Here is an 18,324-nt window from a genome sequence, read left to right on the forward strand (position 1 = left end):
TGATTTTCACCAACACGGCTCCAGGATTTTAGAGGATTTGATTTTTAGGGTTGTGAATAATCCAGCAGGGTGTGCATTTTCTGAAGTGGAGGTTTGACAGCCGCAGATTCTTCTTCATGGACATTAAAATATTTAGCTTTTTAATAATCGCATTCCTCCAATTAAACATTGAGCAGCAAACAAAAGAGACATGTGGCTGATGTGTTTGATATGATCTTCTGACTCCAGACATACCGTCAGACAGCTTGTCCTTTTGCAGCTTTTAATCAGTGTAATTCCCCGACCATCTGTCACAGACAACAGCACTTTAATGGGACGGTCATCCAGACATTAGACCACACCCTGCACATGCCACTGCTATGACCAGTTTCATACCATGACTATGTGAAGTATAAATGCAGGACTCTTCCAAATTTCGCTCAAATGTTTCTAATTTGAAGTATCGCCACAGAAATTTGCAATTGCTTAAAAGAAAGAAATAAATAAATTATGGTACTACTACTACTACTGCTACTACTACTACTGCTACTACTACTACTCATAGGCACATTAATAAATAAAAAAAAATAATTACTTGAAATGTATTTCCAGTTAAAAGAAACGTCTGTTAAACTGTGATTATTTCTTATCATTTATCATATTTGATTATTTCACAAAGTGTTAATTTTTAATTCTCAATCTGAATCATCAATACGTTTTATTGACTTAAAAGATGTCCGTGACTAGTATTCTTCTCGTGAGTGACTGTAATAGATTACAAACTCCCCCTTTTTTTAATTAAAATGTAACTTTTTTTAAATTTTATTTTTTGATATAACTTAAAATTAGGAAAAAATCCTGGCGATGGCTTAAAGTGATCTTTTATTGCCACCTTTAAATTGAAAAGCAATTATATAAAATGGGAAAATTAACGTTTAATGAAAAAAATGTTTAATGTTTTTTTTCTATTCTATTATTCTGAGGCGGGAAAAACCCTGTCAAAAACCAATCACGAATAAATTTCTGCGTACATAATTCCGTCATAACCAATCACAAAACCCCTTAATGGTCTCTCATTCATCCTGATTGGGTGCTGCCTTTCATGACGTTGGTACTTAAGTGTAATTAAATAAATGAGACAGCCAGTGTGCCATAAAACATGCAGGGGACATCCAGCTAATTTCCATCTTTATTCTAACCTTTATTTATTATTTTTGTTGTCATTTTGTATTGTTTTTAATGTTGCACGGTGGCCCCTGTGTCCCTGCGTGGTCCAGGTTGTCCCCGGCACTGATTGACAGTCTAAATGCGGGGTGTCTGTGTGTAAACGCTGCAACTGTGCAACCTAAAGGTCGCCAGCGGTGAAGTGACAGCTTACACGCGAAGCCGCCAGAGAATCAATATGGTGCCAGCCACTGTTACATCGTCCCATCATCGACCATCAGCTGGGGCCAATAAGACGATACCCTAACTGGTCGCATTCAATTTGCTCCCGCGGCGCCTTAAAGCTAATAAAGCGATTGATTGTTCCTGTTTTGCGGCTGATGAGCAGCTCGTGCGCCTGCACACACATTGACTGACATGTTTAAGCATCGCTTTGATCCGATCGGAGCGATTTGTAGGGAATAAGGTGGAGAAAAGGCCTGATTACATGTGGACAGGATATTCTAATTGGTTTCCACTGTTTGGGGGGGGGGGGACATCTTTTCGTGTTGTTGTTCTGATCTGTGACTGTCACTTTGTTTTAGAGCTTCATCAGCGGCTGGCTGGTGTGTAATTATTTTAAAGTCCGTATTAATTTAATACCAAGTCCTGTGAGTGGAGTCATTAAAGGGCAGCTGAGGCCTCAGTTTGCTCATGAACTTGCACACTCGCTTTTGTCGCCGCCTTGTGCTCAAAGTCTGCATCTCGTGCGGGAGAAATGCAGCCGAGGAGCATGCATGAGCTCATTTACCAGTCAGTAAAATATAAACTCCCTATTTCTACATTTCTACTCACTGCAACATTTAGGAGCATTTATAAAAGATTTAATTTACTTGGTGTTTGGCCTGATAGAAAACGGATTTTGTTTTATTTTTTAAATAAATGTTTAAATAAAAAATGAACACCATTTCTTATTTAATTCAAGAAAAAAACACTTATTGAGCATTTAAGCATGTGTGAATAATCAAAAATATTTAAGCTGTTAATTAGAGTCAGCTTGTTTGTAATTTAAATCATTTGAATTATTTATAAAAGTTCATCATTTTCATTTTATGGTGCAGCGTTGTGTCAGTGTGATGTTTTTTTTTAAATCGAAGACAAATAATTTAAATACCTAAAATACACTTTTAATATAAAAGGGTGAGTTGCTTTTCTTTTTAAATATAAGAATTATAATACATTTCTAAATTTCTGCATGCAAAGATTAATAGAATAAAAACAAAGACAATAAATAAATCGAGTTTTAATTAAAGTCCCTGGATAATTGCAATTTAAGAAATGAATAATTTAAATGAGGAACAAACCTACAAATCCGGATTTCTGAACAGCGTCAACAACAGCATAAAATCTTCATCCGCCTCACATCAATAATCATCATCATCATTAGCAACCTGCTGAAGAAGAAAAAGCAGAAGAAGAAAAAATAATAAGACAACGCCGCTCGGTGATTCGTCCTCAGATTCCGGTAAAGTGCGGAGAGGCTGTGGAGGAAATCCATCTGAACGAAAAATTCACGTCCGCTAAAAAAAGAAAGAAAAAAAAACGTGCAGCACGAGCATACATTCACCTATCTGTGAGAAGTGACATTTCCCATGAACAGACATCATCCGGAGAGCACGCGCGCGCGCACACACACACACACACACACACACACGCACGCACACGAGTACAGCCTGCGTGCAGACACTTTGTCAGCTGAACGCGCCGCACATTTTCCTCCATATCCTTCAAATCGAGAAGGGAGGGGGGAAGAAGAAGAAGTACTGAATTCCTACTACCTTTGAACGCTCATTAGCACCTCATAATTACTTTACTAATTAGGATGACATGGTTATTAACAAGATGCGCTGTCATGACAGTCACCAGGCACTCCTCCCCATTCCTAAATATGTCGACCTCGCGGCTTTTAGAATATATATCCATAAAGATAGATGCGTGACACAGTACTGCTAACGCATCTCAGGATGGCCTCGTGCTCACATTTATTTATTTTCAGTCAAAACCAGTTCTGAAATGGAAAAATTTAAAAACATGGCAACAGTTGCGCCTTTTAGCCACAGCTTTTACGCATAAAGTTTAGCAATACATTTTAAAAAGTCAATGAATTATGTAAGAAATTAAATTAATTTCATCCTACCATAGTGCTGGAGCTGCTGTGGATTTCTCGCTTTTAGTTGGACTTTTTCAATTTAATTTTCTTTTATTATTTTTTCTCTTCTTTCTGCAGTCGCAGCTTCACATAAAACTGTTTTGGCCTTAAAGCACTCATGTTTTTTTCCTGTTTTTTTTTTAAAGAGCTATCCCAGAATTAAACTCAACTCAATGGCTGGCTTGAACTGTCTAGATAAAGAAACAACTCACTGATTGGTGAGGTGCCGGAGCCGGTCAGGATGTGAGCCAATGGCAGCGGCGGAAGGTGGGGAGGAGGGGGGGTGGATGGAGAGAAAAGGCGTCGAGTGTTTATTATAAAGGAGAAAATATTAATTCCCCCTCGCCGTGGGCCGTGACGTCAGTATAGGAAGTCATTGTAGAGCAACACTGGAGCGATTAGCAGCAAAAAGGGGGAGCCTGATGTCGAGGAGTCAGCCCTATGTATATCTCTCTATACGCCTCAACTTTTAACACAAAGTTCAATATCCAAACACAAAAAGCGACGTGGACTACGCAGACCCACACTTTGCTTTTGCGCATTTTCCCTGAATGTCTTGGAGCCGCTTGGATTTTCTCTCTCTCCTGGGTTTATTTCTCAACTGTTTTTAATTTTTTTTCTGCAACTCCGAGTTAATTTTGCTGACTTTTTCTCGTGGAGGAGAAGCGTCTGCACTGTTGTTATGAAGACTTCATCACTCCTTTCTTAATATGGAAGGATCCAGCGGGTCGAGTTTTGGGATAGACACTATTTTATCCAGCGCTTCTAATTCTGGCAACCCCGTGCTCATGAACGGAGATTTCCGGCTCGGCGACAGCAGGACAGCGGATTTCAGGAGCCAGGCAACCCCTTCACCATGCTCGGAGATAGACACTGTGGGAACAGCCCCTTCGTCCCCCATCTCGGTCACCATGGAGCACGCCGGCGATCCGCATCTGGTCCAGGACAGCCTTCAGCATCACCACCATCACCACAACCAGCCGCAGAGTTTGCCGCTGTCGCCTCAGCAGCAGCAGCCGCTCGGCGGGGCCGGCTGCGCCCCGAGGACAGCCACCTCTTCGTTTTTAATCAAAGACATTTTGGGCGACAGTAAACCGCTGGCAGCCTGCGCACCTTACAGCACCAGTGTATCCTCACCGCATCACACGCCAAAACCAGAAAGTGCCACGGCTCCGGACGGCTTCAGGCCCAAGTTGGAACAAGACGAAAACAGAGGCAAGTTGGACAAAAGAGACGACATTCAGAGTGAAATGAAATGCAACGGTAAGAGCCCCAAAAAAGATAATTTATCCTAGCAAAAAAATCGCTTTTTAGATTCGCGTTTTCTTTTTGCGTAAAATGTAGTTGAGGTGGCTACAAAATAGCCAAAGAGGAGGAATTCACCAAAAATAAATCAGTGAGCTAAAAATAATTCTGTTGATAATGAAAAAAATAACTGTCTGATTCTTTGTCTGACTTCCAGCTTCCTTTATTAGTCTAATAGATGTGAAAACAGATGTAAGCCTGGTGATTTTCCCCGTGCGCGAGGCCTCCCTAGTGGGTCAATTAGAGAGATTATTGTTCTTCCTAGAGGGGGGATCACGGTGCACTGGAAACCAGCTACAAATAGAGATGGATTGACATATTGATTTCTCGTTTTCTGAAGGAAAAGAACTAAAAAACTTCAGGTGACAAATACACACACATTCTCTTTTTTTGTGCCACACGTGTGTGTGTGAGTGTGTGTTAGTGAGGGAGAGAGAGCACTTGGAGCGATAAGAGTTGGTGAAAGTTTGACTGGAGGCGTGGAGGCTGAGCGCGCACCTGCGTGAGGTTATTTTTGGTAGTTTTAACGGGCTCTGCGTTGAGAGGAAGAATATGTGTAATTTTGGACATTTTTTATAAAGTGGAGATTTTTTCTGCAGCGAAGGCCTAATTGTTGATGTCTCACCTCTGTGTTCAGGGACTAAAGAAGAAGGCGACCGGGAAATCTCCAGTAGCAGAGACAGTCCACCGATGCGCACGAAAAAGCCTCGTAAAGCACGGACAGCCTTTACCGACCACCAGCTCAACCAGCTGGAGAGGAGCTTCGAGCGACAAAAATACCTCAGCGTGCAGGACCGCATGGACCTGGCCGCGGCTCTCAACCTGACGGACACACAAGTCAAGACCTGGTACCAAAACAGACGGTGGGTACCGCAGCATCCCTGAAGGGCAGACACAACAAACCCAGACATAACAATCTGCAACAACACAGCCTGGAAAATACAAATAAAAAACTAAAAAATGTACAGAAATAATCCGAGTCAGTTAGTATCAAAACCAACCGGAACCAAATTGGGATTTTTCATCATTTAAAAAAAATGTTAACATTTTATTACACATTGTTAAAGAATCACTTTCAAACCTTTGATGCTCCACTCATTTTTGTCTCTAGAATATTATATATATATATATATATATAATATATATTTTTATTTAAGAAACACTTAATGCAGCTGAATAATTTTTGTCAGTCAGTTTATTGTACATGTTTGATAGGCCTTTATTTTGATAACACTTGCACTTCTAATTCATGTAAATTCAGTGCATGAATACACAGAGGCACATAATTCATAACTTTTAATTCTAATTGCTCGGAAGGCACGATCATTTTTTGCATTCTTATTTTCAAGAAAAAAACTATTTAAGAAAATATGAGCATATTATTTACTAAATGCATTTAAACACATTCCAGTCGTGACAAATCTAATTTAATGCATTTCTCGTGTCACATTTGAGGTGTATTTTTTGCAGAAGAAATTGTTTTGAAAATGAAAAATGTTGTGAATTTCTGCATGCTGGCACTTTCTGGTTTGCATCTTCTCTGTGCTCATTGCCTGCAATATATTTAAAGAATTAATCGGTTCATGATTGTAGATGTCACGAAATATATTTCTTGAAATATATATTTTGTTAAAAGCATAATTTACCTCATTGGTATAATTGCTAAAAATAAGTTTAAAAAAATACATTGTCGCGCTCAAAGCTTCTTTTAAAATTCTATAACTTTTATTTTACCCGCGACTCTTCAAAATAAAGGTGTTCTTGTTTATTATAAGGCTTATATTTATTGTTCTTGTGCAGATGTGAGAAAAGTATTATAAGTTTGCACCAATCGGATAGATATTTTCTTTCTCTTTCTTTCTCTCCTAATTAAACCTTAGCCATAATTTGGTGCCTGCAATAATTAGGCCCGTGCATACCAATTAAGGGGCCGTTTGGGGAATTAGCGCGAGAGCGAGCTGATTAAATAATTCATCTGTTGTATTTTGATCTGATTTCCAGGACGAAGTGGAAGAGGCAAACGGCGGTCGGATTGGAGCTGCTGGCTGAAGCAGGAAACTACTCGGCCTTACAGAGAATGTTCCCGTCGCCCTATTTCTACCACCCGAGCCTGCTGGGCACCGTGGACAGCACGACGGCCGCCGCGGCCGCCGCAGCCATGTACAGCAGCATGTACCGGACTCCTACCGCGCCGCATCCCAGCCTCCAGAGACCTCTGGTCCCGAGGGTGCTCATTCATGGCCTTGGGCCGGGGGGGCAGCCGGCACTAAACCCCCTGTCTAACCCCATGCCCGGCACGCCGCACCCGCGATAAAAACTCCAGAACAAGACGAGAAAAACGAGCAGAAAGCTGCTTTGTGATGTGAGTAACTGCATCGGAGCCGCACTGCAGGACTTTGTTCTCCCCCCCAAAAAAAGACACATTTAAAGACATTTTACAAAAAGGAGGTATTTAATATAGGCGCAGATAGCCTAAAAAAGCCCAGTCCGAAAGACTCTGCGTCCGGGCCGGGACAGACCACCACCAAGGACTGCTCATGTCTGATTGTTTGTTTGTTTGTCTTTTGTACAAATACACTTACATTAGCAAATAAACTTATAAAGTTTATTAGATGGAGAAGAACGGAATGAATAAAGAAGTAATGATACTAATCGAATCTGCAGACGCCTCAATTCAAACTGGAGTTTAAATTATTTTTTTTGCGCAAAATTAAATAGAAAAAATCATCAATAACAGATCATTGATTATAACGCGGAGGATTTCTCTAAATAGCGTCATAGCATTTACATTTTTTATATTATAAAAATAGCCATTTTGTTATTTTATTATGAGAAAATAATTTAGTATACACATTAGTTGTAATAATTATAGTGGTGTCAACCACTCAACCTCAACTCACCCTTTTTTGATCTTGACATAATTTTTTATGACACAAATGGATCATCCTAAATAATTAGTTATAGGAGCATATGGTGGTCAAATTGCAAGATATTTAATTTAGTTTCAAACTCACCGACCGGGAGGTCACCTTCCACGCCTTTTATATTTATGTTTACCAGCACATATACATATGGATGCGCAGCAGCTGATTGGTGGTGGGATGAATGGTTTTGATGAGTCGGGGTATACTGGGAATGTGGCCTTGGCTTAGCAGCTGTTCCCTGGGAGCACAGCAGACAATAAGCCTGAATTTCTCAGCGTGAGCGATCAGGCAGCAGAAGAAGCCTGCAAGAAAAAAAAAGAGAAGCTGCTGATAATCTGCTCATTCTCAATAACCAATAGGCGTTAGTGAACTTGTTTCAGGAAGTTTGGAGGGGGAAATAATCTCTATTGATCTTAATGCACATTGTGGTGTTTTTCAGTGTCACATTAATTTTTGCATCACTCCGTCATTTGCATTTTTTTTTTTTTGCATCATCCTGCTTTGGCATCTTTTTAGTATTCTGTTTTTTAAATATTTTGCAGTGATAGTGCGCATTAAATGATCCTGCGTTTCGCTGTTGCGGTAAAATGCTGCACGTTCAGGAGCAAAACTAAACAAACACAGCGCGGGTCTGAAATTAAATGTTATCAAAATACTTAGATTTTTTTTATTTAGCCTCCCATGAGCGCGCACCCCCGGAGAATGTGTCGGGGGGGCGCTTCGTGTGAATTAGCGCCTCGGGGCCCGTTTGTTTGGGTTTCTTCTCTTTTGAAACCATCGCTTATTAACAGTAAAGCCAAACTGACCTTTGCTGATCTATGAAAAAAAGAGGAATGCGTGCAAACATTATTTTAATTTACCTTCGATTTTTTATTTCCCTTTAGAAATAACATTTTGAGCGCTTATCTTATTGCTTATATTTTAATTTCAGACATATTTGAGACACATTGGTGCGTTTTAATTCACGTTTTGGAAAAAAAAAACACGCCAGTTTTACATAGTGTCACTTTGCCAGCAGAAGCAATATAGGCTTAAGTTTGGCTGTTTCTTAATACTTTGGACACATGTTAATGTCGCCTATTTAAGCCGTCTGCTTGTCATTCACTGCATGGACACCTCTCTCAGTCATTTAGTGCAAAACAGCGCTTTCACTTTCTTGTATTTCGCTGCACGCACGGACCTTTGAGGACTCACTGCAGCCATTTGATGCCTTTTTTTCCCCATTTAACCAAATTGCGAGGGCCAGAATTACACTGGCTCTAGTGCGCGATTATGGCGCGCTCCTCATACAGAGTAATTACACTAAATACAATATCCATTCTCATTAAAGCTCAGGGTTTATGGATAATACAGCGGAGGCGCGTCGGAGCGCGCGCAGTTGGAGAATAAATCGCCGTGGCCTTGTAAGAGTGTAAAAACAGCTCTGGCCTATATCGCCAGTGTTGAAAAATATTAGCCTACCATATTGACCCTACAGCTTCTGCCCATTACTGCAGTATAGTGCCGACGCATGTTGTTCATATGCATGACTTCTGCAGCATTATTTATTTATTGCACTCTGCGGGTGGGAGGGGTGGGGGTGTCGGCGGTTGTGCGGGCTGTTCCAATTCATTAATAATAGCCTGAGCCGTACAGCAGCACTGAATTAATAGGCTGCTCCCACCTCAGAGTACCTGGTAATTTTGGGCGTTGCTATAATCTTTTTCTTTTTTTTTTTTGCGTGTATATTTTTGTGTTATTCTTCCAAAGAAAGCAGCTTTCAGTCAGTTTAAAGTGGGCCACAGTGAGCTTAAATTGGCATTGTGCATTTGTTATGGATGTATTTTATTATTATTATCCTTGTTGTCATTATTATTTTTATTATTATCTTGAGATTTTAAAACAAATTTTAATTGCGTAAAAATACCAAAATAATTTAGACTGGACTCCCTTCGAATTCGAGGCCAAATGGTGTTTTTGGTGGAAAAGATGAGCAATACTTGAGAAAACACAATCACTGGTGGAAAAAAAGGGCAGCAGACTTGAATAAAGAGGATTAGGCTTTTCTTTTACATGGCGCATATTATCCAGAACAGATGGGCTTTAGAGAGTCGTTTTCTTCTTCTTCTTGCCTCAAGGAACCTTGTTGGGCACTTTAATTGCCACTTTTTCCAACTGATGTAATGGTGGGATATCTTTTTCATTACAATAATGAGGTAACACTTGCTCTCCTTGGCCTCTCATTATCACATCTCCTACATCACTCACTAAATACAAATTTAACCCCACCCCCTTTCCCCCCAAAAAACCTCGCGTTAACTTCTCCTATACGTCTTGTGCACCATCTTCACCAGCTGCTGTTTTTACCGTCCCCCTGCCTCACTGATGAGTCCTTTTCATAACGAGCCTGCAGGAGGAATATAAGCTCTGCATAATAATAGTTTGATCCGTTTGCGAGGTAGAGCACATTTTGGACAAAATGCACAAGATGGACTTTTTTTGGGGGGGGGGTTGGTTGCTACCATGTTGCTATGTGGGCTGATAACAGAGCTGGATAGTCAACCTTGATATTTCCTCCGTGGGCATTTTTTAAAAACTATTTTCCCAATCATCAGCACTCTGCTGGGAAAAAAATCTTTGGGTGTGCTAAGAGGTGCAGTCTGCTCCACAAATTATGAAATCTTAGTTTAAAATAGGAACATAATGTATATTCACTGTAAAACCTGACAAATTGATTTAACTTAAAATAATCTTGGAAAAAAAACTTGAAAAAAGAAAGTAAATATAACTTTTAATCTTATATATGTTCACATTCTATTTAATTGTTAAGTTTACTTAAAATTCAGCTATATTTTCTTAATATTGAAGTTGTTGCAGCTTAAAAATGATACTTGAAATTACCTTGTTCTTTCTAAGTGTTTGCAACTTCAGTAAACCAAGTTGATCTGACTTAACTTGATCATCACAAAGAGGATTTTGCCAGTGATGAAGTCAGTAGATCTGAGTTCTGTTTTGTATCAAGAAAATACAAATATGACTTTGTTTTCTGAAATTGCTAAAACTCATTTTTAACTTGCTTCAACTTTACAAAATTAAGTAAATATGACTAGATTTTAAGTAAAGTTAACGATTAGATATAAAATAAATATAAATTAAGATTGTTATATGTGACATTTTTTTAAAGCAATCAACCTGTCAGATTTTAGTGTGTAGCTGCAAGATGATGCAAAGAGGTGCGGTCTACTCCACATATTTTTTAAATAAAGCGTGAAAAATAAATACACACTGTATACTATAATGATGTCATCCAAACAGTATTATAATCTTTATTATATTTTTTTTTAAATTGGAGGAAAAAAAATATTTTGAAGGAAACAGTCATCTCTCTATTAGAGGTGGGAATCACCAGAAGCCCCATGATACGATATTATCACAATATTTCAGCTACAATACAATATTATTGCGATTTTAAGCATTTAGGCGATAATGTATATTGAGATATATTGCGAATTATTACCTTTTTTTCAACTGTAAATTTTAGCAAAAATTGTCAATATATATTTGATCTAAGATAAAATTTTCTCTCTTCAGCCATTTTTATTTTCTGCAAGATGTATCCTGTGGACTAAAAAACAATTGATTTAATATGTTTAATTTGTATTTGCAACATTAACAAGTTTTATTATTTAAAAAAAAAGAAATGCTCGGGGTCCCTGTATTGATACTATTTTGCTATACTATGCTGTAATGTATTTCCCACCCCCACTGCAGCTTTCCATAGGCATAGATTTCCGGGGGGATGCAGGGGGCCCATAGCCCTCAATATTTAGAAGATTTGTCTCCAGTACTTAAAACATTAAAGTAGTTTGTTTTGACAAAATTAAAGACATTTACATGCAGAAAAAGCAAAAAATAGTGCGTTAAAAAATCACCAGAATGCAGAAAATTAAGCAAAAATTTTCTGGGGTGTTGGAGAGTATCCCCACCCACCCCCAACCCCCCGTTTCATATGTGCTCCCCCAAATTTGGAAACAGAACCCACATCCTCGCATCTTGTAATATTATTTAGCATTCATTTTTAATGATAAAACATTTGCAGGTTATTATGCAATATAACACTTCCTTATGGAGTCATAAGAGACATGTTTTTAAGCAGACTTCAACATCATACATGCTAAACATTTAATTGTTAATGGTTTTTATTTCTCAATTTATCACTACTAAACTTAATAATAATACATCAGATATACATAGCACTTTTTTAGAGTCCTCAAAGATGCTTTATATGGAGTGAACTTATCAGGGTTATTTCCTTGTTTTAGTTGATTTGGTCAGTATAGTATGAAATCAGCCAAAAAATAATTTTGCTTTGAAATATCTTGTTTTCTTTGTCATTGTGCATACATTGTGGATATCAGATTAACTGGAGATTCATTTTCAGTTCAGTTTTCTATATTATTAACTCTGGAAATCCATGACAGCGGATCGTTCTTTGTTATTTAAATCCCAGAGTGACCTGGCTACATGCTACCTCTCTGTGTTCAAAAACCAAATTAGTGTCAGGAAAAGAGCTTTCTGTAACTAAAAACGCTGCTAAAGTTTGGTTGTTCAGAGCAGGGAGTAACCGGGGAACAGACTTGTTGACACGGAGGCTGTAAGCCATCGGCTCGTCCTCTCATAAACACCCGGCTCACGCCTGAGCCCAGACTAGCCCGGACATCTGCAACAGTCCCGCTGAATGATGCCGCGTAGCTGCGACATATCATAGTTTAAATGGCCTCATCATTTCAGCAAATCCAGCCAGTTTCCCTCTCTCTTTTTTGTCAAGTGACAGGACAGCTGATGGCAGAGAAGCTCCGCTACCTTTCAAGTTTCAACCAGGCGCCGTCACATGCGACCGCACAACCAAGAAGAAAAAAGTCTGTCAGCAGTGATGTCAAAAGCTTCAATTTTTACAGAGCAATTAGGGGTTTCATCACAGCGGAGTGATGTCAGGATTCATTACGGCTCAGCAACAGCTAATTGCTTCAAGGTTAAAGTAACAGATCTGACGGCATTATATTTTAAGTGACAGACTCAAATTCTGGTGGTGTTTCACAGAGCGCAGAGCTGACATTAAGGGAGTGTGCTCGGGAGGATGGGGGCTGAGAAGCAATTGAAATTACTGCACATTAGGACTGTGATTGGTTGGAGTTGCAGAAACTCTCTGAGGAACATGCATAGGGACGGCTGTTTGGGTCTACCTCTGTAAGGGGAAACAAAGGACAGTGTAACGTGCACTTTGCAAACATCCTTTCAAGTACTCCAGTCTTGGATTGTCTGTTGGCCCTCGTGAGTATAAAGTCAGGCTGCTTTTATTCACTGTTTGTACTTATACTCTACAAAAAAGTAATGCATCATAATTTATATATAGTCAACGTAATTGTGAGCAAAGAGGCTGCAATCATGTGACCTCCTTTTTTTTGTATGAAGGGAGCAAGAGCCACAAAGTCTGCGTAGTGAGGAGGTTGGAGTGGACGGATCGGTCAAACAAACATAGGACTTTGACCCAGTGGACCACCCTTTGTGTCCAGTGTCAGCCCTTTGAAATCTAAGCAAAAAGCTTGATTTCTTTCAAAAGCATTGAACAAAAGCAATGAGAAACTTAAAAATGAATGACACAAAAATTTGCAAAAATAATGCAAAAAGAAAATATCAGGTCAGTCCTTTACACCAGTGTACAGTAGAGGGGTGGCTGTGGTTCAGGTGGAAGAGCGGGTCGTCCTCTAATCGGAGGATTGGCAGTTCGATCCCGGCTCCTCCGGTCACATGTCCAAGTATTCTTGGGCCCAAATTACTCCTGATATCTGATCCTTTGGTGTGTTTAGGTGTGTATGAATGGTTAAAAACTGTGTGGCTTGTGGCATCTCGTACAGCAGGACCATATTTTTTGGCTACTTGGGGGATATGGAAATATGTTGTGAATACTGCACAAACATACTACCTTTTCTTGATATGTCGATTTTGTGAGTGTGTGTGTGTGTGTGTGTGTGTGTGTGTAGTTGGTGTTTACAAATCCAGCAGACACGGAGCAAAACTAATTCAGAATTTTGTTATATGGCTATCTGACAAATGTAAGTCTAATATTCACTCTTATTTCAGCTCGGTTTTGGTCTCCTCCACTCCTGAGAAAGACATTAGGTGCTAAATGCTCCATTATGTTCCCCATTTTGATAAGATTTTGCGGTCAGTGCTCATTTGGTGACTTTTTTCCATGTTGTTGACTGCTGCTCCTCTTGTCCAGGATCCGCCTGCTATGCTTTTCATGTCATTTTCTGCTTTTAGCCACCAAACATGGGTGTTTTTAGCAACCTGTCGTGTTTCCACTGAGGATGGAACCACAAACCACGGGGCGGCTGTGGCTCCGGATGTAGAGCGGGTCGTCTGATAATCAGAACATTGGCGGTTCGATCCCTGGTTTCTCCAGAACCACATGTCGCCCACAATTGCTCCTGATGGCTGATATGGTTACTGAGTATCAGCTGGTACTGTGTACATTATCTTCGGCTAGCAGTGAGCTAATGTGTGTGTGGATGGGTGAAAAGCGTAAAAGTGGTTTCTTTTAGTGGTCTGATGACTGGAAAGGAGCCATGCAAATGCATTTCCCATTCACAAATGTCTTGTTTTTGTATTTTTCCTTTACAAGAGGTCACCGTGTTTCCTGTTAGGATAATACTACAAGATTATTATTATTACATTACTATTATTATTATTTTGTTTCTTTTTTTAAAATATATTTTTACTTTTCTTAACAAGACATCAATGTGTGCTTACAAAAATGGATATTTAAAGCCAAAATACGATGTTTTCCTAACCATAATCAATTGGTTTTTGTGTCCACACTTAACCATATCACCATTGTTCAGCATTGCTAAAGTTTAAATGTATCTGCTGCATAAAAACGTACAAATGTATCAAATCGCATGATACATGTACATACGAAAAATGTACGATGCCAATATTTATTCTCGCAATGTCGTTGTAAAAAATCGGGAGTATAAACCAAAACAGTGAAGTCACTGGTATGACATTCAAAATGCACAAAAGGAATAAACAATAAAACCTTGTAGAACTTCATCACTACAAGAGTCCCCGTTCACACACGAGTAATCATAATCGACCCATTGTTAACGTAACCATCGATTATAGCAGCTTTAAAACGTGGCAACAGTGAGCTGAAGCAGCAGAGAGCCGCGGCTTTTGTCTGGGCTAAGCTAGCACTCTTCTATTTAGACCTTTTCATAACTTAATGACCCAATTTAAGAGAGAAATCGAATGTATTTGAGCAAAATGAATTATAGATTGGTGCATCCATGCCAGAGAGCCGCTGGAGTCATTCTCTTCAAATGAGCAGTTGTTTACCCGTGGCTTTTTCTCCTCTTAAAGGAGAATACCTGATCCTTTGAACTGATTGTTTGTTTAACCGCTGCTGGGAATCAAGAATCCCCGAGGTCTGAGTAAGTGTTGATCTAAGGTTGGATTTGAAATAGCCTAATGAGGAACTCTTTGGATAATTAGTGATAGCTGGAATGCTTGTGGATAATTTGAGAGCTTCGCCACCCTGTACGAGCAAGACGACGGGGAGGAGGGCGGATGATGAAAGAACCGAAAGATCAGGGTTAATGAAAATTAGCATGTCAAGTTAGTCCCTACCTCTGTGTTTTTCTTTTTTCTAATCTTTTGTTCCTTCTTCAGATGCGATATTGTTGATGTAATGGAACAATTAGCGCTGTGGTTCATTGTAGGGAGAAGGTCCTGCTGCTGGAAATAACGCCGCGGTAATTAGAGTCAGGGAGGCGTCTAGTGTCGAGGTCCGGCAGGAAATGAGGAGGTGGCGGCGGGCCTATGGGGAGACAGAGGCTGTCCCCCGTCTGTGCCCACTCGGTAGTCAGTGAGAGACCACAAACAGGAGCTGTGCCCAGTCCAGACAATCATGCAAGTTTGGACTGGTCTGGACCAAACCGCCAGCAATTCTGCTTTTGGTAGTTTTCACGCTTGATCTGTCGTGTGTGTGTGTGTGTGTGTGTGTGTGTGTGTGTGTGTGTGTTAAGGCACATGACAGGTGTTAAGAAAGATGTTTTTTGTCTTTTACAGGATCATAGATCATCTGCTGTTGTATGAGCAAACTATTTGGCATTGGACAATATGAAAATGTCATAATTGTTTATTTGGAATAAACAGAATAAATATTCACATACCTCATCCCTCCCATCCCACATCGCAAAATCTTTCTTTGTAAAAGATAAAACTTTGACAAACATGTATCAATTATAGATAAAAAATAAATAAATTAAACAGATAAATAATAATAATAATAATAAATACTTTAAAACACTTTCAAGAAAAGTAATCACAACTTGCAGACAGACTCCCGCACTCTGTCTAACTGATGATTTTACTGCAACATTTCAGTACCTTGACCTTCACACAGCAGTTAGATCTGTATTTCAAATATGCCAAATAAAATAGAAGACCAAAATAAAATATTAGCTAGAAAAACAACACCAGAATGCCCACCGGACATGTTCAGTAAAGAAACCGAAGTATTTCATGTCATTAAAGGAGTACAAGGAACTAAATACTACTACTCAAATTTTATCCCCCTTTTGTTTAATTTTATGAAATAAAAACAAAAGTTAATTTTAAACACAATCAGGCAAAACAAGAAGTACTTAGAATAGCTACATTACTCGTTACCTTTTTAACAGGGTAACCAGTAATCTGTAACTTTCCCAGCGCCGGTTATATTCGTGATCAGGCCAAAATTACGGCGTGATGAAAGAGCTGCGGAGACAGTCTGCTGTGTTACATGATGAACTGTGTAAATAACATCGACTTCATGTTGTAATGATGAATAATATGTACAGAAGCAGCAGCAGAAATCTTGTCTAAACAGGACCAGAGCTGGATCTGATGTTACAACACGGCAAAGCGAGGGTGCCGTCGTTAACCTCATTTCCATCACATTGTTTGTTTTTGTTTTGGATCACAAGAATAAGCAGCGCGCGCTCGCTGGAGGTTGTGTTGTGGCACAGTTAATTACATTTTTTAAATTAAGGCTGTCTCCAGATCGGCTCGGTAAAGGCTGACACCGAGAGCAAAGTCGGGTGTGAAGGAAAGGACTGATACGAGTTTACAAGTACCTGCGACATGCAAGCACAGGCCTGCCGAGTGGTGAAATGTGATTAGGAGCTTGTGCTAAGCGTTGTCTGGCCCTCTCACCACTTCACTGCTGCGGGCTTCAGGCCATGCAAGTTGTTGATTGGCGCAGCGTTTCGAGAAATTTCACAACCATCATCTCCAGCTCGAGCTGGAACGACTTGCATTTCTAACACGTTGCATATGCAGACATATGTCTTTGTCTCATACGCATAAAGTGGTGAGAAACTTGGACATATGCGTGTGCATAAACAAATAGAATTGCTAAAAGTGTTGCTAAATGGATGAGGGATGATCGGATCACCAAGGGAGGCAGAATGGTGCGCTGAAACAATCGCTGTGTTTTTCACTGGCGGTTGGAAATGAACAGAGCTTTTGCAGGGACAAAACTGGTCTTTCTCTGCATTAACTATAGCTATGGGCTTTTTATAAGGTTATTTTCCCCGCAGCCACACAAAGCAGCTACCCCCCTGGTTGAAGCGATTTGCTGTTCACAATGCCTCAGCTTAACCAGCTAGGTCAGGTCAAGTTGACTCAGACAATAGGGACTTTAGTGTCTCACCCACGGCACAGAGTGTCGCAGAAACAAAGCAGCTCGCTGCAAGTGGAGCAAACATTTCATAAAGTCGCGGCCTCAGTCTATAAATGTCTCGTCTAATCTGCTAGTTCTCATCAAGCAGACCTTTCATCCAGATTCGGACTTTGTTTAAAAAAAAGAATCAATTTTTGGCAAAATATTGTACCACGTTCACTCCGTGTGCCAGATTTATTTTCTGATATTCAAGCACATTACTACAAAAAGTGTGTTTTCAAACCTTTTCAGTTTACCGCAATGTGTATACAAAAGAGTCAGGTCTTATTATAACGCTTTGCTATGACGATGCTTAAGTACAATACAGTAAAATATGGCTGCACAAGGATAATTCCACTTTTATTTGTGTCAACGGTTCATTAAATTCAGCTCTCCAAATGAATGACTCCAAGCAAAAAGGAATTAAAAAGAAACAAAAATAATTTTTTAGTTCATGTTTTAAAGGTACGGATAATTTTCTCTTTTTTTAAAAAATAATCTTCTTAAAATTGTGATAATTATGTCAAACATAGCGCCCAGTCTTACAATGAAGAACATCCAAGTGAGGAGAATAAGAGCAGAAACACCTCAGCTGGCCACTGACGTCGTTAGATGTTGATAATTGGTTGAATTTAGGTTTGTGACATCAGGTGGCCAAAGTTGGTATTTTGTTGGTTTTAAGTTGTGTTGTTACGTACCAATCCATCGTCTTCCAGACATCTCACGCCAACGTCATGTTGACGTAGAATAAAGACATTTAGTCGTAAAATTTGGAGAACAAAACCCGACGTCATAATGTTAACGGCCACACAATGTGTAGCCCAGCCATCATAAGACATTTTAATTTTTTTTAAAAATTACGTCTTTCCAACATGAATGTTGAACATTTTGCCGACGCCACATTGACATCCGGAGCCAGGTGACATTTGGTCGTTATTTAGGAATTAATAAGCAACAGTTCTCATGAGCTGTTTTTCATGAGTACGGATGTTTGCTCGCTTCTTGAATATGATATT

At 39.5% G+C, this 18,324-nt stretch overlaps 2 protein-coding genes across 2 annotated transcripts; both read left to right on the forward strand.

Annotated features, from left to right (window-relative positions):
• The window catches only part of znf644b (zinc finger protein 644b), a 344,993-nt gene that overhangs the window by 118,011 nt on the left and 208,658 nt on the right, over positions 1-18,324 (forward strand).
• Positions 2,204-7,309, forward strand: barhl2 (BarH like homeobox 2). 2 transcript variants are annotated; one of them, XM_088078149.1, is made up of 3 exons: positions 2,204-4,546; positions 5,274-5,499; positions 6,638-7,309. In XM_088078149.1, the coding sequence occupies exons 1-3, from the start codon at positions 4,042-4,044 to the stop codon at positions 6,948-6,950; spliced, it is 1,044 nt and encodes a 347-aa protein (XP_087934275.1). In that variant the 5' UTR covers positions 2,204-4,041; the 3' UTR covers positions 6,951-7,309. The 2 variants fall into 2 exon arrangements, with proteins under 2 accessions (XP_087934275.1, XP_042339959.1); XM_042484025.2 differs by having other exon boundaries at positions 2,218-4,594; positions 6,638-7,308.

Source organism: Plectropomus leopardus, chromosome 5 (assembly GCF_026936395.1).
Source record: "Plectropomus leopardus strain MGB_pleo_1.0 chromosome 5, ASM2693639v1, whole genome shotgun sequence".
Classification (NCBI taxonomy): domain Eukaryota; kingdom Metazoa; phylum Chordata; class Actinopteri; order Perciformes; family Serranidae; genus Plectropomus; species Plectropomus leopardus.